The 22,185-nt window shown below is 41.2% G+C and overlaps 1 protein-coding gene across 1 annotated transcript; it reads right to left on the reverse strand.

Moving 5' to 3' along the window:
- Positions 1-1,646: 1,646 nt before the first annotated feature.
- LOC137156655 (carbonic anhydrase 2-like) lies at positions 1,647-21,942 on the reverse strand. The gene is made up of 7 exons (XM_067553524.1): positions 21,740-21,942; positions 20,499-20,696; positions 9,138-9,256; positions 7,023-7,115; positions 6,060-6,122; positions 4,965-5,120; positions 1,647-2,495 (listed from the first exon to the last, which is right to left on the reverse strand). The coding sequence occupies exons 1-7, from the start codon at positions 21,771-21,773 to the stop codon at positions 2,376-2,378; spliced, it is 783 nt and encodes a 260-aa protein (XP_067409625.1). The 5' UTR covers positions 21,774-21,942; the 3' UTR covers positions 1,647-2,375.
- Positions 21,943-22,185: the final 243 nt, after the last annotated feature.

Consider the following 22,185-nt stretch of genomic DNA (forward strand, 5'->3'; position numbering starts at 1 on the left):
ATAATGGGCACCACAGTTTCAGAAAGACTTCGACAGAGAATCCAGAGGAGAGCAACAAAAATGATAAGGCTTAGAAAACCTGACCAATGTGGAAAGGTTAAAAAAACTGGGCATATTTAGTCTTGAGAAAAGAAGACTGAGAGGGGACCTGATAACCGTTTCCAAATAAGTTAAGGCCTATTACGGTGAGGGTGGCGATGAATTGTTCTCTATGTCCGCTGAAGGTAGGACCAGAAGTAATGGGCTTAATGTGCAGCAAGGAAGATTTAGGTTAGCTATTAGGAAAAGACTCTAACTGTAAGGGTAATTAAGTTCTAGAATGGGCTTCCACAGGAGTTTACAGGTTGGGAAAACACCTGTCAAGGATGGGCTATATTTATTTGGCCCTGCCTGTATGTGGGGAGAGGGGTGGACTTAATGACCTCTTAAGGTCCCTTGTAGCCCTACATTTCTATGTGTCTATAAAATCCATAGTAATAGTGGAGTTCCTAGAGAATTTCATGGTACCTATGGCACTTTTTTTTTTTTTTTTGAGATAAGAACTTTTTACTTGGGATAGAGTTTGTGTTTTCTCAGAAGGGGGGTAAAATGTTTAAAAGCGCCAGTCACTCAGGAGCCCAAGTTCCATTTAGGGTATTAGGCTCCAAAATGCCTAAGAGCCAGATTTTCAAAGGTATTTAGGTACTTAAAGATGCAGAGAGGCACCTCGTTGGATTTTCAGTAGCTTCTAAAGAGATTAGATGCCTAATTCCCAATGATTTGGGAAAAAGAGATGGTCACTCTTTGGCTGGCAAGGTGTTTTTGAAAAGGAAGGTTTTGCAGGGTTTCCTAAGAATGATCATATTCTGAATTCTCCTAATCTCTGAAAGTCCATTCCATAGCTGTATCCCCTCATCTGAGAGTGTATTAGCCACAGTTTGCACACACGTCACCCTGGGCTTTCAGCTCTGCATTGTCCCAGAAGACCACAACTATCTCAGTGGTTCATTGATCAAAATTTGATCTCTGATATAGCTCGGACTTTAAAAATTAGAACCAGAGACTTAAACTGATATCAGAATCTGCCTGGGAACCATGGGGGACTTGAGCATAGACAGTCTGAGCCCTGGAGAAGCCTGTGTGTTATCTTCAGCTTCAGCATCATTATCTTTGAATCTGTTGCATGTGTTTTAATGAAAACACCGAGGGCCAGCTGGTGTAGATCCACTGAAGTCAGTGGAAGCTTCTGGGTGCTCAGCACTTTTGAAAATCAAGCCATTTAGACAGATTCCTGCCTATCGACTTAGGAAACTAACTTGGTTTTCAGTATGATTTTGTTCTCCTTTTTGTTAAGGAGCAGCTCTACTAGGCAAATGGTTTTGCTGATCCTCAGGGATGGTTGCTTAAGGCTAATACTGTAAATTAAAGATAGTTGCCTTCTCTTTGCTACCAGATATTCTGTAAGACAATCACCCTCTTACCAAAATTGGTCCACATTTCAGCTTCTGTTTCTTTGAACTCCGCCACAAAACCTGTGATATTGGTCCCTGTGTATTATATGTTTAATTAATATGTATTATTGTATTATATGTATATAATTACATATACTTAAATGCAGAAAACTCCCTGTCCTATTTTCCTAGATTGAATAAGAGTCTGGAAACAAATATAATTATAGATCTTTTATTAGCGAATTTATCTAAAATACAATATTCATTTCTTCTTTAAACTATGACATATATTATTTTAATGAAAAGATACTCTGTATTATAATAAGTTTTACAGGTAATATTTAATTTAAGACATTTTGTAATTAACCCCCCCCCCCCCACTAACATTAAGACATAATTGAGGCTGAGGATACCATGGCTAAAAATGTAAAACGATTAAAAAAATATTTACATTTCAGTTTCTTAAAATCTAAGACATTTAATCATCACTATTAATTTGCTTTTCACGGTCTATGTGGACACAACTTAATCTCTTAAATCACATTTAAAATGTCCAAATTATTCTGTATTCCTTTGCTTCCAAAAAAGCTTCACATTACTGAGTACAGTTAGTTATATGTACTATCACCTATAGATGAGGTTACTTAAAATGGCTTATTTTGCTGTCATTATGTGCTTTGCCAAACAGCGGAAGTGTCAAGTCACAGCAATTACCATCAAACATCACGCAGATTTCCCTCCTCCCCACACATTAAGACCCTTTTTCTCTTGGTCTAAAATATTTCACATTTCATTAGCCAGAACTTCAGATGCTGAATGGAAGAAGTGAGAGATCTAAAAGAAGAAATGATGCTAGTGCACAGCTGGCAGAAGTTTGATTTGTGCTTAGCAGAAGGGGCTCCTCCCTCACAAACACAGCAATTTCGAATGAGCTCAGTGCTTAGCTTATTGGAATGAAGCTCTAACGTCTCTGCCTTTCAGAGGCTGGCATGGGCGCCAGTTGTCCATCATATGGTATGGAGTCTCATTCTCAGCACTGAAGCAAAGGCCACGGAGTTTGCACAGCTGGGGAAAAAAGAAAGGATCAATATTAATCTTCAGATGCATCCTCATGCCTCTGGAAACCTATTTATGGCATACACTATGTGCCAGGGACAGTGCAAGTCTTAGAGTGAGGGGAAAGGTGGCTTCAAGACATCTCCAAGTTCTAGCAGCTGTGATGTCCGTCCCCCCCATGTTTTGCTAGCCCAGGATCTCAGGGCAAGGTGCTTCACCCAAACCCTCTCCTGCCCCTGACACATCCACTCCTGCCTTCAACATGCCCTCTGTGCTGGTAGAGTTGGGAAAGAGTGATATAGAACCATCTAGGAGTTGTTTGCTGGATCTTTTGAATCATAGGAATCGCACAAAGGGGCAAGAGCTGGCTCTATATTTGTTCCAGGTCTATAGCTTAATTGAATACTTGGCTATTTTGAAAGCTGAAACTCTTCTGACCGTTTGTTTTTTTTCCTGATCCCTTTCTCATAACGGTGTAATTCAGCAATTACCTCAACAGAAGTCAGTGAAGATATTAACGTGTGTGAGAGGAGAATCAGTCTCAATTTCCATTGGAATGTACTGTAAGAATGTGAAGGCCTATCCTAAAGCATGATCTGCAATTTCATAGCTCCCCAAAATAGAATAATCTCTGTGTATAATTGTGCCATAATACTCCTGTGTTCCAAAGATGCATTAGGACAGCTATACCCTGAAATATCTGAAGTAAATGTGCGGTTTTCCCAACAATAGGACATTTACCCTACACAGTGTTTATCCATGTACTACCACTGAAAACAAGTCTAGCTGTGCCACATTTGAGGTACCTGCTAGAATAATCAACACACAGGAGACTCTTTAGATGTGGTCCCTAGGGAGCTATTTGCCTGTGTGTGATTTTACACATCCTTCAGCTAATGCAGATCTAACTGCAAAACTCAACACCCCAGGACACCATGTGCATTTGTCACAGGCACTCAGCCATTTATGCTGCTTTGTCATATGTGACACAGGTCATGCAAGTATAATTCAATGCAAGTGACCAGCAGGTTAGAAATAGTCCAAGTTTTATTTAACTGATTCAGGACACTGTGTCTGAGAACACACAATTAAATGAAAATTGCTGACAGAAGGATGAGAGGGGGCTGCAGAATTTTGTAACATGCAGAATGGTTCTGTGACACACAATTTCTGCATGGAGGCCTGCCACAGGCAAAGAGCTAGCTTATGAGAGGCCTTAAACTTCACTGAGAGGCATGGTACATGGCCAGAATGCTGCAACCCTATGTGTTCCAATAATCATTAACTCAGTATAGCAATGCTTAGGATAGCAAATGCATAAGTCACTTCCTCTCCTCCTGAAACATATTCAAAATCTACCTATCTTTAGAAAAGCAGTTGTCAACAATGAATTGAAGTCCAGTGAAAACATTCCCAACAGATGCTAAATTTTAGGATTCTTTTCCAAACTGTTTTATGTTTTCTTGCTTTGTTCAGAATTTAAGAATGACAAAATATTTGATGTACGCAGCTCTGGTCTTGAGTAGTCAGTTTTGAAAAGTGTAATGTAATAAAGGGATTTGAGGATGGGAAGAGATGGATGATGGTTCTCCTAAGGATAAAATACTCATTTATTGTGAATATTCCCTCTCCCCTCTCCCCCATGCTGTAAAGCTACATTCATGTCCCTTTGATCATGAGTAATAAATAGTTCCTGTGGCTTTAATTAAACAAAGATGTCAACCTTAAGACTCACTCTGGAGCATCTTATTAGTATTAATAGATGCTGTAGTTTAATGAACATTTCCAATCATTCATCCTCTGCCTTTTCGCTGCTCTTTTATTAAATTATGTCCAGCACCAGATCACAGCTTCTTTTCATCTCAACTGAATAAAGAAACACACTTCTTTGTCTTAGAGCAATAGTCATTGGTAAAATTGATTTAAGTCTTTGAGGGTACACTAAAGCCCTTAAGACATGGCTTATATTTATAGACTCAAAGATCCTATTTATATCTTCTTAGCTAAACTGATGCAGACCTGAGGATGGAAACTTGCATCTACATAATTTCATTAAGGAATAGTGCACAGAGCTAATGCCAGAACGACTCAACTTGTCAGTGCTCTACTCTGCTAGGGCAATTTGCCAGTTTCCTCAAGCTGCACAATATAAGAGTTTCTTGAGATAAAATGCAAACTTCTAGAAGCTACAAATGTCATGCATTCCAAGCAATGGTTTTTCTGCTTGATTCCTGTCCTGAGTGGCAGCAAAGTCCATTTTACAGTTACTAGAATGGGAGGAAATAACCATTTCAGATATATGTATTGAACCAATATTTCAGGACACTATCTACTATTTCACAAAGCCTTGCAATCTGACTCCATTTTGTTCCAGTAATGTAAACCGCAGCTTCGGCAGAAGATCCCACTGAAGTCTAAACCAAGGTGAGTGTCTATATTTAGATGTAGAATAGTGGCCTTTAACTATTAAAGACGTACCTGTTCTGGGCTGACACTGATGGGTTCTCTCAGAACATGCCAGATAACGCATTCGAGTAGAGGGGGCGTGGTCAGTGAACCTTGGTAAGTCCAGTAATCCAGGGATTCAGGAAGCAGCCTCGTGGGATCAAAGTCTGTGAAGGAAGCTTGCTTCCCCTAAGAAGATAGAACAGCCTGTTAACTCTGGCATAAGATCAGTTGGAAAATAGACACCTTGCTTGCATTAGCGGAGATAGTTAAGGAAGATTTGATATTTCTTGCTAAGTCTGCCCCCTGCTTTAAAAAGAGAGGGAAAGAGATGGATGCTAATTCTGCACAGCACTGAGACCCTCCTACAATTTGCTAAAGTCTGTTGGGATTGAAGGTGCTCAGCAAGTTCCAGGATCAAGCTTTCAGTCCTTGCTCCAAATGTCTAAGTTATTGCCTCTTCCTCTAAAAACATCCTGTAGGATGTTTCCATAGGACCAACACAATCTATATCCAGTGCACAGATGGCTAAAGAGATACAGCAAATATAAAAATCATGGGTCTGGTTCTGCTATGTGGTGTTAATGACAAAACTCTCATTGACTTCAGTAGGAGATTGGTTGTGCCTTGTATGATTAAAGATAAGTACACTATAAATGCAGAGAGTACTCCTATCAGCTTTGCAGCTGGGCATCTAATATGGCAATAAATATTGAAAAATCACAGAGGGAATACAATCCAAATGTGGCACTAGTGTAACGCATCTGATTTATACCACCAGGGATGAACCTGGCCCAGTATAATAGCTATGGACTCCACTGCAACTGCAAGCCAGAAGCACACAATCATATTGGCATGAAATCTTTATTCACAGAAATCCTTTCCATTTGCTTCATGACATACAATGCTACATGCCTTCTATTAGCCTAATTTGAAAAAAAAAATATTTGAGCTTGCCTCAAGGTAGGGGTTACACAGGCGTCAGTGCTGATGACATGGACAGCTGTTCTACTGTAGTACTTGCACATAGGAAGCAGAAGTAAGGAATTGCAATTTTGCACGTTGAGAGAAAAAGAATATAGAAAATAGCTCTGCTTGCTGTCAGTTGGCACAGAGATCATACACTACCTTGGTTTGAATGGAGTCCAGTGCATCAATAACTTTCTGTATCCCAGGCCTGGCATTTCCCACCTGGTAATGCAAACCATATGAAAAGAAAATAAGCAGATGCATAGGTGGTGGCTCAGATTTACCACTACAGTTGACTGAAGACACATTTTAAATTACATCATCACAGCACCAATTAGTTTCATAGAGATTTCTCATAATGCTGAATAATGAAAATGACTGTGCCCTCGCATTGTAAAAAATATGAAGCTTGCCAGTCAGCACAAATGACTTGTGATGACTAGTCTGCAGAAGTGAAGGATTGTGGGACAGATTAAATTAATTTTCTTTTATGGTATGTGGATTTATTATTGGACTTTAACTATTCATTTCTTGGAAGAAGTCAAATTTAAATTCCCAACAAAACCAACATGACCAGAATAGAGGGAGCACCGTAGAGACAAATTGTCTTCATTAGTTGGTTGTGTATTTCTCAAACTTTGTATTAAGCAAAGGTAATTCATCTAGCACAAAACATCCTGTCACTCAACAGTGACAAAAGAAAGAGAAAATAGAGATTACTTAGGCTTGATATACAGTTTTTATACCATGTGATTTTTTTTCCACAGACATAATTATACTAATACCACCCCTAGTGTGGTTACAATTATATTGGCATAAAGAGTCATAGACAGTATATCTTACTGCTCTTCCCATACAGAAGGACTTATTGAGTAGAAGCACCTTTGTACCAATATAACTCTAGGGGATGTACCTCTTTAACTCTATGGCACTGTTAAAGCTGTATAGCTTCTGGGTGCAGACAAGGCCTTAGATTATAAGCTTTTTGGGGTGTGGGATGTGTTTTAGTTCTGTGTTTGTACTGCACCTACCATTATGGAGCCCTGATCCTTTATTGGTGCCCAAAGGCACTATTGCAATACAAATAATATATTGCAATAGTAATGAGATTGCTCAACTAACCTGCAGAAAAACAGCTACCACAGTCAAGCCATCAGGATGCTTCACAGCTTCACCAAATCTACCATATTTTGTGTTCCAGTGAACGAGATGAACCTAAAATCAATGAAATGAGATATTCATAAATAGTACCTTCCATCTAACAGAGCACCTCAACTAATAATTTACAAAATGAGGACCTAAGATGGCCATTTACTAAACATTAACAGAGATGGTATTTTACTGCTGAAACATTAAAAGTTTTGAATACAGCTATGAACTCATTGCATCACTGATTTGCTTTTATATCACATGTAGAAATTTGTGCAAATAGATATTTACAATCTATAAAATGCACTTCTAATCCTTACTTTCAAAATCGTTTCTGAATGCAAAGTATGTACCATATCTTGCACTCCTTATTCTGGTAAAACTCCAGTTGACTTCAGTAGGAATTTTGCCTGAGCAAGGACTGCCGGATTTGGCCTAATTATTTTAAATCTGTGTTCTGTTTTTTCAAAGGATATAGGGTTAAACATGTTCTAAATACAACTTCATTATCTTTAGGGGAGGTATACTTGATTACAGAACATTCTGTTTGGAAAGAAATGTACCTCCACATCAATCTAGTTGATTTGCTCTCCTACTTTGTTTTTATTTTCTTAGTTGTTTCTAGGGCTATTGGAATGATGAGAGGATTTTAATTCTTCAGAAGCTCATCTGCTCCTGCTGTTTATTCCTCATTTGAAATCATAACAGTCTGTGCCATCATAACTATCTGTACAGCCCGTTCAGCAGCTAATTATGGTGCCACCAGCAGAATTTTATAACCTCAGGGATCCACTCCAAGAAGGTGCTCAGAGGTCTCAGAAAGTTGAAAGATGCTCAGTACCTCGTGAAGAAGAAGCAGGGCAGGTGAACTCTGAGGGCCAGATTGGCACCAGCCCTGCATGAGTGCACAAGGGATAGGAAAAGAAAGAATGAAAGGAGCTACTTCTCTTATACTCCAGTGTAAGGACCAAGTCACAATCCCAGTCCTGTGCTACCTTAGTGCAAAAATTGGGAAAGTCCACCTCTGCTGCCAGCGCTAGTTTCCAAAGTGGACAGAGAGGAGTGGGGAGGAGTGTTAATCTATGGCTTCATCCTCCTTCTCCTCCAGTCAGCAGAATGAAGGTGAGTCTGGGCCCAGTGGAGTGTAGCAAAGCATTGTACAGCTACTGCTTTAGCAGTATAGGGTCCTGGCTGGGTCAACCAAAATGTCTGCTTGAGCTCTCACTGCTGCATGTCTCCTCCACAGCTCCTTTTGCTCACTCATTATCACAGATCATGGCTTGAAACCCGCAATAAAGCCTTTAAGGAACCAAAAGTCTTGTTCTCAGACAAAAGTCTCTAGTCTTAAAACCAAAACAAGAAAAAGGGGAACCTATGATATACAGATACAGAGAGGACAGAATTTTTTTCCAGCACTTCCTATGAACTATTGGGAGTGCAAGGAACAGATGAGCCATGTATACCTAGCTTGGTTTTTTCCCCTTCTGTCACCTCTGTGAAATGAAGCGACTGCAATGAAAATCATTTTACAGTGAATATCACATCTCACTTGACACCATCTAGCCTTTTTAGATTGTGTTGACACAAGATTTTATTTAACATTTCCCACCATTGCTGTAGCACAGTTGGGAGCACTAACGTGGAGCAGCAGCCGACATTTGAACCACCACATTGCTGCTCCCAAGCAAGGGGTGAAAGCTGGAACATTCTTCTGGTCTGTTGTCATCCCTCATGAACGCAGAATATTAACAATATTGCAGTGGCTAACTCTACCAGACAATGAAAGGCCTTATGTTTATGCTTTCTACTCTGAACAACCAGATGCTGCTGGTCACAGATATGGTCCTTTTGGTCCTGATGAATGGAGGACACCACTTGTGAAAGAACTGAATTTTTGAGTAACTATCTGACTAATGTAGAAGATATCGTATTGGTGCCTGGGTCTTTAGGACAAATTCGCCCTTGATGCAATAATAATCTGATAGAACTCCCAGTATTGCTGCCACTGGGAGAGTTGCACTGATGGGAAATAGTAAGAAAAATGCCTAATGTGGACAGTTCCTTAGAAGAAAAAAAAGCTGGTCCTACCTCAGCATCGTATTGCACGCCATCCACAGTGTGCTCAGAACCTTGGCCCTCACAGGAGCCCCAGTGAATATGAAACTGAATCAGCCTGTAGGGTCCTTCAAGAGCTCCGCCTCTCAGCACTGCAAAGCAAACAGCTTCATTAGCATTTGCCTCACCTCCTTTGTTATGGAGCCTTACTCTAAAACAGAACACTCAACTCAGGGCTGTTAGGGGCAGATCTACACTACAGACTTGCTGTAGCTCTTCTGGTGAAGATGCTCTAAGCCAATGGGAGAGAGCTCTCCCATCGGCTCAATAGATCCACCTCCATGAGAGGCAATAGCTATGTCGGATTTTTCACACCTCTGAGGGACGTAGTTATACTGAAATAAGTGTGTAGTGTAGACCTGGCTGAAGTGAAACTACATTTTCTTGCTCCACATGCTACTCTGGATTACTTTTTACAGTCCAATGTAGACCTAGTCGATACCTGACATCTAAAAATTTACATGCCTTTAATGTATGTGATTCATCAGCAATTTATCAGACATGGTAATAATACAAGGTGATTGGATTAGGAAAGGTTTGTGAGAAACTTTTCTGTCACAATATAAATAAAAAATTCCAGAAAGATGAATGTCCAGAATTCTAGGGGCATATAGAAATGTTCCACCAAAGTGCTCTTAAAGGCCTAATCCTGTTTGCCTTACTTATGCAAATTGCCCTTTCATTTTACGTCATCTATTGAGACCTTGATCCTGCAAATGCACAGCTGGGAATCCAATGTTGCTGTGTTCCAATGTAAATATGAGTAAAGGCCATCCACAGGCACATTGAGGTTAAACACTAGGCATAGTCTTCCTCACTAAAGGGAGGTAAATTTCACGCCTTTTTTTTTTTTTTTTTTTTTTTTGCCCTCTCCCTAAATCCCCCCCAAAATATTAGTAAAATAAGGGGTGGAATGTGAGCGCAGAATGGTCAGGTCTGAGGAGACATGGGTTTGGAAGTGAGGCACTTAGTTATTTAGTATTACTCTTGCTTCTACAGTAATTAGCTTCTAGTGTAACTAGAGCATTCCACAGCACTCTCACCCATGTAGGCTTGGGTTCCCCAAATTCTCTGTCCTGCACATTAATTTTTACCTTGTGTTTATACTCAGAACAGCCCACCCTTGTGAAATGTAGGATCAAGTCCTGAGCCTGTAAAATGCTCAGGGCAGGGAAACTATGTCTTCATGTGCAGCACCAAGCCCAGACGAGGTAATAAGTAATCCTATTGAAATCAACGGAGTAAATCGGGTGGGTAAACAGAGAAAGGTTTAGGCCAAATTGTGAGGTCTAAATGTTTTTGTAGAAGAACAATCTAATTCTTTGTTTAAACTGGTATTATCTGAAAGGCAAATGTATTTTAGGAATAAAATTTAAGATGATATATACCGTAAAATTCAATTTGGTACTTGCAAAGTTACAGAAGAATACTATATGTTACCCTGAAAGTGCCTGAATTATGCATCACAAACAAAATAATTCAAAACAGGTCAATGGAATAAGGATTCTTTTCTCTGTTTGCAAGTATTGTGTGACTGTTGCAGTGTGCGTGTGTGAGAGTATGTAAATTGAGTGCAGATTACAGTTGGCCATTATCTGTTCATCTTTGGCTAACTTTGACTATATGCCAGCACAGAATAAAATAGCCATTGACAATTGGGGAGGAGGAAAATTACAGTGGTGGGAAGGGTCTGACAAGATTTTAGCCACAGGAAAATGCAATTTAAGATATACACAATAACCTTAGTTTCTTGAAACTGATTTTATTTAAAATCTATATACAAAAGACCTAAGCATATATGTTCCCCTCTCCACATGGCATAATTACAGGAAGTAGCCATATGTGGCATACAGAAGGGAAGGGTGGCTATGCAGTAACAGTACCTCCCTGCTGTATACCAATCTGCAGCCCTTCCACGAGTGCACAATACAAGCTCCAGTACATATGAGCAGGAGAACATTGCTAGCTGGGTGTCCAAAGAAAAAGGGAACAGCCAATCTTGGTCACATGTTCCCTTCTCAAAGCAGCATGTACTATACAGCAGTAACTCCTGCTCTGTGGCTAAGGCTCATGTGACAACATGAGACATGTTAAGGTACAACACCTTTTGGGGCACTTCGTTTAAATTTAGAAGTGGGCACTGTATTTTCTGTATTAAGACAATGTTGAGCAGTTTTGAAAGACAGCAGCAATAATAATAATGATGATGATGATGAAATACCCTTAGCAGTTACATAGAACTTATCAGGAGATTGCAAAGCACTTTACAAAGGAGTAAAAGGTGACTCATTGGAAAGTTTAATGATCAAATCCTACTCACTTTACCCATGAGAACAGTCCATTTATGTCACTGGGATTACTTGCATGAATACATTAAATTGGGTTTGGACATAACACATTTCATGGTGAGATCTTAGCGTGTGTAGAAGTAAATGGACATTTTGTTGATTAAGAGAGATCCACTACACAGTCAAAGGTATCTGGTTAAGTGGACCAGGCCATTCCACTGTTATAGTAAAATAAGTTTTATTGAGCAGTTACCTCTCCCATACTTACTTCAGAGCATTAGCAACTTTGTCCTAAACACTGTGAGTAGCACTGATGTTCTTTAGAGCAGAGTCGGGCCCTTTATGTGAAGCTTTGCAGGAATACTGTGACATTACTGCTAGGATTCCAAACACCTATGGGATGTTCTCACTATATAGAGCAAAGCCCTAATTTGTCTCAGTCCAGGAAAAGCTTTTCTTGGAAAAAATCCAAATGGCTAATCTGCAAGATTCCTTCAAGAAATAGTTCAAACATTGACTGAAATCCTCTACGTACACAAATCAAATTGGTAGGAAATAAACTATTCTAAGGTCTATTAATTTGACTATATCACAATAAGCGGAAAGTAGGGCAGGACCAATGATTCTGAATGGACGGGTTAACCTTGTGATGGAAGGCTGTTGTGGGAAACCTCTGCAATAAGTTTCACCTAAAGAAAAATGTGTAACAGTTACTCCTGATAAACAACCTCTTCTGACTCTAATAGAAGCCATTGGGGAAGCCTGAGAGGGTAGAAAGTGTGTTTTGAGGAGATAACATAAAAGAAATTAAACACCTCCCAATATGTGCCATATTTGTACAAATATATATTGGCAGCTTGACAGTGACCATGACTCACCCTGACTGAACTTTCTGATACAGCCTGAGTGTCAGCTAAGGATAGCTCACCCTGTTTAAGGATATGAAGATACTCCCTGAGTGTGCTGACCAGAGGGCTCTTCATGCCATTAGCAGTTAATGTAAATTAGGTTATAGATATAAAATGTATGTGTGTATAGAGGCAAACATAAGTACACACACACCTATGTGTTTACACACACACATACATTATATATATGCACACACATGTGGACTCAGAACATTTTCACACAATAGTATTGAGTCCTTAAGTAGGGGTGGGCTATCCCTAATTGACACACGGGCCATACCAAAAAGTTCAGTCCGGGTGAGTCACAGTCACTGTCAAGCTGCCAATATATATATATATAGTATGTGCAGATATGGCACTTGATGAAAGGTGTTTCATTTCTTTTATCTTATCTCCCAAAAACACACCTTCTACTCTACATTCACCAAACGGCTTCTAACAGAGTCAGAAGATGTTGTTTTCAATGGGTTCTGTTAAACAAATTTCCCTGTAGTGAAACCATTTGCAGATAAAATGTATGCATATTAAACATAATGTATAAGTTAGAAATCCCTATGAATCATTAATAAAAATGTGAGTAAAGTGCATTGCTGTTAACATGGGAGGGGAACAGACCAGAAACACCAGTCCTCTATGGGTGAAATTCACCATTACACAAGGCTCAGTGCAGCACTTAAATCCTATATAATAGCACGAGATTTATATAGGTTTTAAATGGTCAGTCAGTCTCTGTGTGCGTCCTATATGAGCTGTGCTTGGATTGATAATTGCCGTATCACAAGCATGAAGATGGTCTTCAACTATATTGTGGTAACAATGTATTGCCTTGTCTCCTAGCAGCCTTATCTATGGAATAATCTTAGCAACTGTTACTAAAAAAGTGTATTGTGTGTTGCAAAATATTATAATAGTACCAACAACTGCTTATTTTCCTATGACATCTGATGGATGATGAACTGAGACATAGGAAGGCATGGTTCCTGCCCCTAAGAGCTTACAAGTCTTTTACACCTGTCAGTAGATGAACAAATGAAAGAGGGTGAGGCAAGGGATACATCAGACAAACAGAGTAGACATGGGAATGACTGTATGCGGTGTTGTTGTAGTCAATATTAGTGAGACAAGGTGGCTGAGAGTAATATCTTTTACTGGACCAACTTCTATTGGTGAGAGAGACAAGTTTTCAAGCTTACACAGAGAAGAAAAAGAAGAGTGCTGTGTAAACTTGAAAGCTTTTCTCTCTCAGCAACAGAATATGGGTATGTATATTTTAAAAATAAGTGCCGCTCAACTTAGCTGTTATTAGTTGACTCATTTCTTCCATTGTCACAGTAGAAGTGACTCTTAGGCTATGTCTACACTGCCGGCAGTGCAGGATCGATTTTGCGGGTTCGATTGAGCAGCAGTAAAGACTCGCTCAATCGAACCCAGAAGTCGACTCTGTAAATCCACCCCAGCAAGAAGCGTAGCGCTGCATCGATGGGAGGGCATTTCCCATCGGCGCAGCGCAGTGTAGACGCCGTGGTAAGTAGACGTTCGGAAGTCAACAGGAGATTTGCAAGTTACTGTACGTAGCTTGCGTATCTCCTGTTGACTGCCACCGAAATCTGTGGCCAATGTAGACGAGGCCTTAAAAAGGGATTTGAGGGACCAAATAGTGACTCTTAAGGAGGGATTTGAATGAAGGGAAGAGAGTTTCCTCGCACTCTATGTGCCCATTCGAAAATTGATTTCTGGCCAGAAGATTTATAGTTTAAAAACTAACTGAAAGAAATAAGGCCAAGGCTGCCTTAGGCTATGATAACAGTGAGAAAGTTCTGACTCACACAGATATGTCCTGAAGAACAGAGGTTAACCTCTCCATTTCTTTAAGCCACAAGAGTTTTATGCAGTCAATTCCCCCTTGTGATTCAGAGCAATTAAAATATTGGCTTAGACATACAGTAACCTGAAGATTCAGCTTCTGGACATATAATGATGACATGTAACATTGGGCAATACTTAAAGTTACACCGTCAGTGTTTGAAGGCCTAAAAATAGACCTCCTGTGTCAATGGCTCTGTTCAGACGGTCTTATCTGGAAGACTGCAGACCTGTATGTTTCCTCCCTAAACTGATCCTTGCTTCAGTGGGAAATAGAAAAAACCGACAGTGACACAACTTTTAGTGTAACTCACTGCAAACCAAGCAGTGCTGACACACTCTCTCCTAGGATAACAAATATTCCTTGGTCTGTTTACACTGAATCATAACTAAAGAAATGTGTGTGAATTGTCCCCTTGGCACCTCCATTCTTTTCTGTTATAGAAAGGATCACCTGAAAAAAATATACTTGTTTAAAATTATTGAGGAGAGTTTCCCCACACAGTTCTAGTGTCAAAGTTAGCCCAATATTTTGACCTCCCAGAGATGGCAGAGTAATTTTAAAGTTTTATTATGATTGTATTTCCATAAAAATGTCTGATTTACATGAGTTTGTAGTTTGACTTAGAATATTTTCTTCTATTTCTGAAGCAATTACAAAAAAAGAAGTAGCAACGAACAAAGAAGTGGCCATTAGGAGAAATTACCAGTCTATTTACTATTAGCTTTAGAATCATAGAATATTAGTGTTGGAAGGGACCTCAGGAGGTCATCTAGCCCAACCCCCTACTCAAAGCAGGACTAACCTCAGCTAAATCATCCCAGCCAGAGCTTTGTCAAGCTGCAGCTTAAAAACCTCTAAAGATGGAGATTCCACCATCTCCCTAGGTAACCCATTCCAGTGCTTCACCACCCTCCTAGTGAAAAACTTTTTCCTAATGTCCAACCTAGACCTCCCCCACTGCAATTTGAGACCGTTGCTCCTTGTTCTGTCATCTGCCACCACCGAGAACAGCCTAGCCCCATCCTCCCTGGAACCCCCTTTCAGGTAGTTAAAGGCTGCTATCAAATCCCCCCTCATTCTTCTCTTTTGCAGACTAAACAAGCTCAGTTCCCTCAGCCTCTCCTCATAAGTCTTGTGCTTCAGCCCCCTAATAATTTTTGTTGCCCTCCACTGGACTCTCTCCAACTTGTCCACATCCTTTTTGTAATGGGGAGCCCAAAACTGGACACAATACTCTAAACGCGGCCTCACCAATGCTGAATAGAGGGGAATAATCACTTCCTTCTATCTGCTGGCAATGCTCCTCCTAATGCAGCCCAATATGCTATTAGCCTTCTTGGCAACCAGGGCACATTGCTGACTCATATCCAGCTTCTTATCCACTGTAACCCCCAGGTCCTTTTCTGCAGAACTGCTGCCTAGCTTGTCGGTCCCCAGTCTGTAGCTGGGCATGGGATTCTTCCGTCCTAAGTGGAGGACTCTGCACTTGTCCTTTGTGAACCTCATGAGATTTCTTTTGGCCCAATCCTCCAATTTGTCTAGGTCCCTCTGTATCCTATCCCTACCTTCCAGGGTATCTACCACTCCCCCTAGCTTAGTGTCATCTCCAAACTTGCTGAAGGTGCAATCTACCCCATCCTCCTTTAAGTCAGACTTTCCCATTAAATTGTATCATCTTTATAGCTTAAAAAAATCAGTTTATATTATAATTATAAAACAAATTCATGATTAAGAAGATTCTTTGCTTCTATAAGCTCAATAAGTGTGAGATCTACTATCACTTACTATAGAGCATAATAGTGTTTACTACTATGTGTGGTGCCATTGAAATTAAGGTCCCTATGCACATTGTGAAAAGATTTTTGAGGAACATTTCTATAAAGCAGGTTACAGGTTCTCTTGTCACTTACCTTTAGCTATTCTCAAGCAGGTCAGTTGCCAACTTTTGTTCGTCGCTGTTCCTTGCTGTCTTTTAGCAATAGTGAAAGTGTAAATATTTCCTCCCCACAGAATTTAAAGTACCTGTAACTTTAAATAGGTACAAGTATCTTCTTTGCCATAGGGACAAATCCCAAGAATAAGGTGCATTTATTATGAAATTTTAGGGCCTGATCCTGCAAACACTAATTACTGCATGTAATGCTTACTACCAAGTGCAGTTCCATTGAATTAATTGCACTTCTGAGATATCAGAATGAATACACTGTAGTCTTTGGTTTAGTCCTTATGGTATTTGTAGCAAAGAGACTATTTGCCCTTATTTAAAGGGTCAGACATTTTAAGTGCCATTGCTAGGAAATACTTACACTTTCATTGTTACTAAAAGACCACAGAGAATGTCCACACAGGATTTTGGAGCGAGTGGGAGCGAGCCTCCCAGCCCAGGTCAATGTACTCTGGCTAGCAGGGCTCATGCTAGCCCTCTATATGTAGCTGTACAGACTGTGCTTTGATGTTGTGGCTTGGGCTCTGAAGCCTACAGAGGGGAATGAGCTTCAGAGCCTGAGCTCCTAGCCCAAGCCACAACTTCAAACAGTGTCTACACAGCTATTTTTAGAGCGCTAGCATGAGCCCTGCTAACACAAACCTGTTGACCCAGGCTGGGAGGCTCACTCCTGCTTGCTCCAAAATGATGCGCTGACACGGAGAAGCCAATTGAAATGTGCGACCCCAAGAATTAAAGTGGATGAAGAGATGATAAAAATAATTGAAAGAGGAGTTTGTAACCTGCTCGGTACAAATAAGCTTTCCGTAAAATGGCAAACAAAACAAGTAAAATGTCCATACTAAGGAGAAATCATAGCCTTTCAAAATATGAAAACATATATAAAATAATAATAATATAATAAAATAAATGTCTACATTGATTTGTTGGCATTTCATTACTTACAGCATTTCTAAGGCTGAACTAGCAGCTGTAAAATATTAAGTACACACTTTAAAAAGCTCAGGGTCAAATCCTGCCCATCTGATTCATACCAGTAGTCCCAAAAACTTCAGAAGAACTACACTTGTGAGTAAGGGCTGCAGGATTAGGCTGAAAGCTTTTATAAAACATTTTTTAAAAAAAGGTAATCTTAATACTTAGTAGTTTCTAAAAACATCCCAAACTATATTATATTATTATAGTATAGTATAATTAAATGTCTAACGCTATCACAAACCTTTCTCTATCATGATCAGTTTAGAAATCTTAAAACATTACTATAAAAAAAAGTTTTTTAGTGTATTGAATATGGTTGGGATATTGGAATAATGAAAATAGAACTTGTATCAAGAATTATTCGCATATAAACTCCTGCTATTAGTAAAGAGCAAATTTCCTAAAAGAGAAGACCAAAGGATTTTTCTTCCTATAATATTACAGAATTCATAAATTATATGTAGAATTGTTTTTATTTTAAAGAGAGTTAAACAAACATTTATTATGCTGCACAATACCTAGGTGCCTCACCAAGGGAGAGGGATGATTTTTAAGTAACATTTTTTTGTATTGGTGTCTAGGCACTTGACAAGTCGTGCAGAAGATGCATGCCATGCATTATATAACAAATATATTCAGAACCTTTCATTTTCTAGGGGCTATGTTTTATATCAAGTATCTGGATATTCTGATCTCTAATTGCTATTAATTTTAATGATATTTTTAATAATGACCTCATTAAATATTGTCTGAATCAGAGAAATATATAATGCTCACAATGATGCAATTCCAAAAGTTTTCATCCATAAACATATATATATTTTTTTTTGCTTTTGCACCTATTTTTACTAAGACATTAGAACCTGTACCTGTAATTTCTGGGACATGGCCTGATTCTGTAAACAATAAGGCCCTGATCCTGCAAATGCTTAAGTACATGAATAACCTTAGTCACAAGAGTAGTGCTGTTGACTTCAAGGGATTAGTCATAAGTGTCAAGCCATGCATATGTTTAAGTGTGTGCAGGATCTAGGCCAATGGGCCTACTTCTTTGCGTAATATTACTTGTGTGTAAATTAGTCACAAACCCGGGCCTTACTTATTACTGCGTGGTGTGCTTACTACCTTAAGCAGTTCCACAAACATAAATGGGACTTCTCATGGGAGTTAGCACTTCACCCTTTTAGTAAGTATTTATAGGATCAGGTCCTTAATTTTTCATGTAAAAAGGGACAGTAGATAAAATACATTACAATTTTTCCTTTTGCTTGCTACATTATGTTTAACCAGGAACTTGGTACAGAAATAATACTGTTCGGCATCAGAATGTTATAAATAGGAAGTTCATGAAATGTAACCAAGTAATAAACAGTTTTATTTTGTGTTATAAAACTAGGCTAACTGGTTAACGGCAAACAAATGAAGCAATTAAGTGTGCAGCTAACTAGATTTTGTGTACGTTGATTTTCATAAGACTATCAAAGATTACAGAATCTACCCTGAGGTGAATTTATACAGATATCTGTATGGTTGGGTTTTTTGTTTTTGTTTTTTGTTTTTTTCTCTCCCCAGTCGAGTGCCTGATGAGTTGTAGAGCTACTGTGAATATTTTCACTCTCATCCCCTCCTCCTCCCACTCTCTTCAAGCTGTAGCTGAGAGTGATTCACTCTCACAGAATGGAGATGTTCAATTTCTGTGTTAATTTTTTTCATTAGGAGCTGTTCTTCCAAAGGATATTTATGAAAACTTTTATATGTCCCAGCAGTTTACTGTTTCTGAGTTACTGAATTTAAACAAAGTTTCACAACATCCTACACACACACACATAGTGCAAAATCTACCTTTTGCAATTTATCATCATGTTTCCCATTTCTCATGACATAGTTAAAATTCACTAACGGTTTGAACCTGCATGGTGCTGAGCACTGTCAATTTCAATCAACTTTAACAGGATTTAAGAGTTCTCAGCACGCACAGAACTGGGCACCTAGAAAACTGTGTAGTCAGAACCACCTTTCGAAGCAAAACAGATATTCAGGCTACAGTGGATGCTCTAACAATTGTATATCCTTGCCTATATATTTGTGAAACATTTAGCTATCCATTTAGTCCCATTTACTCTAAATGCAGGTAGGAAAATATGTTGTTGAGTTTCCATTACAGTTTTCAACAGCTACAATACTGCCTCAGGTTCATAAAAAGAAAAAAAGACATTGTAGGCACTGCTAATTTGTTTTCAGCACCATCCCCTAAATGACATTGCCAAGGAACTGCTTAGGAAAAATAGTGCACTGCTCAAGCAAGTTAAATCAGGCAGTGTCTAGAGAAGGCAGCTACTGTCTCTACAGAGGGATTGTTTTCCCCTTTCTAATTTAAAAATAGAGGCACATTCATTGTAGAAGGGTGGTGATTTCTGCAAATGCAGCCAGCTGAGGAATTACAGTTAGGGAGCAAGCCTGCAAAACCCATATTCACAGAGTAGCCATGGCTCTTGCAAATAGTCCTATCCACTTCAATGGGACTACTCCTCTGAGTAAGGACAGATCATGTGCAAAGAGGTTTGCAGGATCAGGCCCTTGTCAGTATAATACAATGAACAAGCTCCTGAAATTCTGCTGAATAGCTAGCTTTTAGTGAACTGTGTGGGAATGTGCTAAATATATTGCCATCTTTCTCTAGAAAGCCCAGAGTCAGGGAATGCCAGGGCCCATGCTAGTTTAAATTAGAGAATATCAAATTGACATTTCCTAGCCTCCCCTCTGTTCAAATACTGAACTGGAGAGATGCCCCATTTTTCTGCTTTACGTTTGTTGACAGAAAAATATAAAACTAAAGAAGCTATTTCCAAATCATTTCAAGTTGCTAATTTTAGTTGTTTTGCTATTCTATTGTCTTTTTCTTCCTGCAGTGCACCCTGCCTTTTAGTTTAACCATTTGTCATGTATCACTCAAAGCTAGTATTTTACAGGAGGAGAAATACACATCACTCCTGATCAACTACCTTACTCCCGTCTATTGTGCATTTGAGGCGTGATCCAAATCCTACTGAATTCACTGAAAAGATTCCCACTGACTTCGGTGGGTTTTGGATTAGGTCAGGTGTCTACTTTCTTTTAATTAGAGCAAAGGATGCCTAAGTGAATTGAATGGGTATTCATGGGTTGAATCCTGACCTCACTGAGGTAAAAACTCCGGTTGACTTTAATGGCGCCAGGATTTCACCTTATAATTTTAGTAGAAGATAAGGAGATGAAGTTTGAAAATCCTCTCTCCCTTTCCTTCCCCTGTAATGACCAATCTGTCCAATTTTCAATCCCTCACAAGAGCCCCTGAAAGTAAGGACTCACCTGATTTGTCAGCAGAGTCGTCAAACTCCACATTGAAAGAGTGCCCATTGTTGATGATGTTTCTGGCTGTGGAGGGGTCATAATTGAAATGCAAAGGCTTCAAGGAAGAGTCATACTCCGCAGACTTGGTGTTAATATCAATGGGGGACTGCTTCTCTCCATTGGCGACGGGAAAATCCTCATGCCAATGAGCAGGTCCTACGAGAGACGGCACACACACATCCAACGTGAAAAGATGCAGGCAAGGCACAGAGGGTGGGAATCATTTATAACAAGTGTAATAGAGGAGTTACTGCTATAAGTGAATTTGCGGCTTTAACTCTTGCATCAATATTTAACGATGCCAGCTCTGGTTTTTGCCACATCTGTCAAGGGTAGAAACCCATAGATCCGCCTGAGGACTGGCCACTGGCGTTCGGGACCCGCTGGTCTCAAGCGCATGAACTGTGAGAACTCATGAGAGGCGACGGGCTGGAGACGCAGGAGTCGGCGCTTCACCACTTCGAGGGCCCGATCCTGCGCTGATTGCCCGCCCAGCCCCTCACTGCATCTAGCAGGGCGTTGGGATGTTCAGGGAACCAGAACATCTGACCACCCCCAAATCTGGTTTGAAGAGTTACTACACTTATTGCTGCCCCGGGAGCTTTGTAACAGCGTAGAAACGAGAAGATGCTCCAGTCTCCCCCACTAGCCCAGATCCGCGAGAGAAAGTTCATTGCAAAGGACAGAGCCACGCCAGGCTGAGCTCGCCAGCGGCTCGGGGAAATCACTCAGGAGGCTGGAAGAACCCAGCAAGCCCCGGGACCCGCTCACCTGCGTGGCAATGCCCCTGCGAGCGCTGCCTGCCCCCGGGGCAGGCGATTGCACCTCAGACCCCCGCGGCTCCCAGAGGCCGGCTGCCGATCCCCTCCCCCCTCCCGCGGAGTAAATGCGGAGGGACTCCCCCTTGGTTTCAGACCGGGATAGACCGGATTGGGGCCGGTCGCTCCAAGCCGGCTCTGCCCTGGTCCCAGAGGGGATGCGATTCCTCTGGCCGCCGCAGCAGCGCCCGGCTGCGGGGCAGGAAGAGGTGCCGCGGGCAGCCCAGCCGATGCTTGGCCCCGCGCTGAGTGGAGCCGGAGCCGGAGCCGAAGCCGTCAAGGGGCAAAGAGCGGCCGGATGGGGGGGGAGGCTGCGGCGCGCAGGTGGCCGGGCGGGGGCAGCCCAGCGGGGACCCCCGGCGCTGGAGCCCCGGCGCTCACCGTTGTGGCTGGCGTAGCCCCAGTGATGGCTCATGGTCTCGCTCTCCTGGCCGGGCCGGCTGCTGCAGGACCTGTGTCGCCGTCAGGGGCTTTTATAGGCTCCTGCCAACTCCATGCCCCCGTCTGAGGCCGGGCGGCGGGGGGAGGAGGAGGGCGACTCCTGCTGGAGCTCAGCCCGCGCAGGGGGCGGGGAGAGGCAGCGAGCCCTTTATAACCTGCGGTCGCCGTCCCATCCTAGTCCGCTCCCGCCGCCCGGGACCGGCGGCCCGCCTGGTTGGCTCCGAGCCCATCCCCCTGGCGGCCGGGATGCGGGCGGGCGGTGGGGGAGGGGGAGCGGCCTGACCTCACCTGGCCCGGGGATGCGAACTGGAGCGACTCCCCCCCGCGAGCGCCGCGCCGGCCCAGGCTCACCTGCAGCGCGGGTGCGCAAGCGGCCCTGCTTCCTT

The sequence above is a fragment of the Emydura macquarii genome, unplaced genomic scaffold (assembly GCF_026122565.2).
Source record: "Emydura macquarii macquarii isolate MOO-44397 ecotype Brisbane River unplaced genomic scaffold, CSIRO-AGI_Emac_v2 contig_1477, whole genome shotgun sequence".
Classification (NCBI taxonomy): Eukaryota; Metazoa; Chordata; order Testudines; family Chelidae; genus Emydura; species Emydura macquarii.

What these genes read in the sequence shown, in the direction of transcription:
- LOC137156655 (XM_067553524.1), bottom strand. Translation starts at nt 21,773, where the DNA reads ATGAGCCATCACTGGGGCTACGCCAGCCACAACG. An exon ending in GGGCTACGCCAGCCACAACG is followed by an intron (nt 20,697 to 21,739) that starts GTGAGCGCCGGG and finishes CGTCTCTCGTAG; the next exon opens with GACCTGCTCATTGGCATGAG. An exon ending in TGGACTCCATTCAAACCAAG is followed by an intron (nt 5,121 to 6,059) that starts GTAGTGTATGAT and finishes CTATCTTCTTAG; the next exon opens with GGGAAGCAAGCTTCCTTCAC.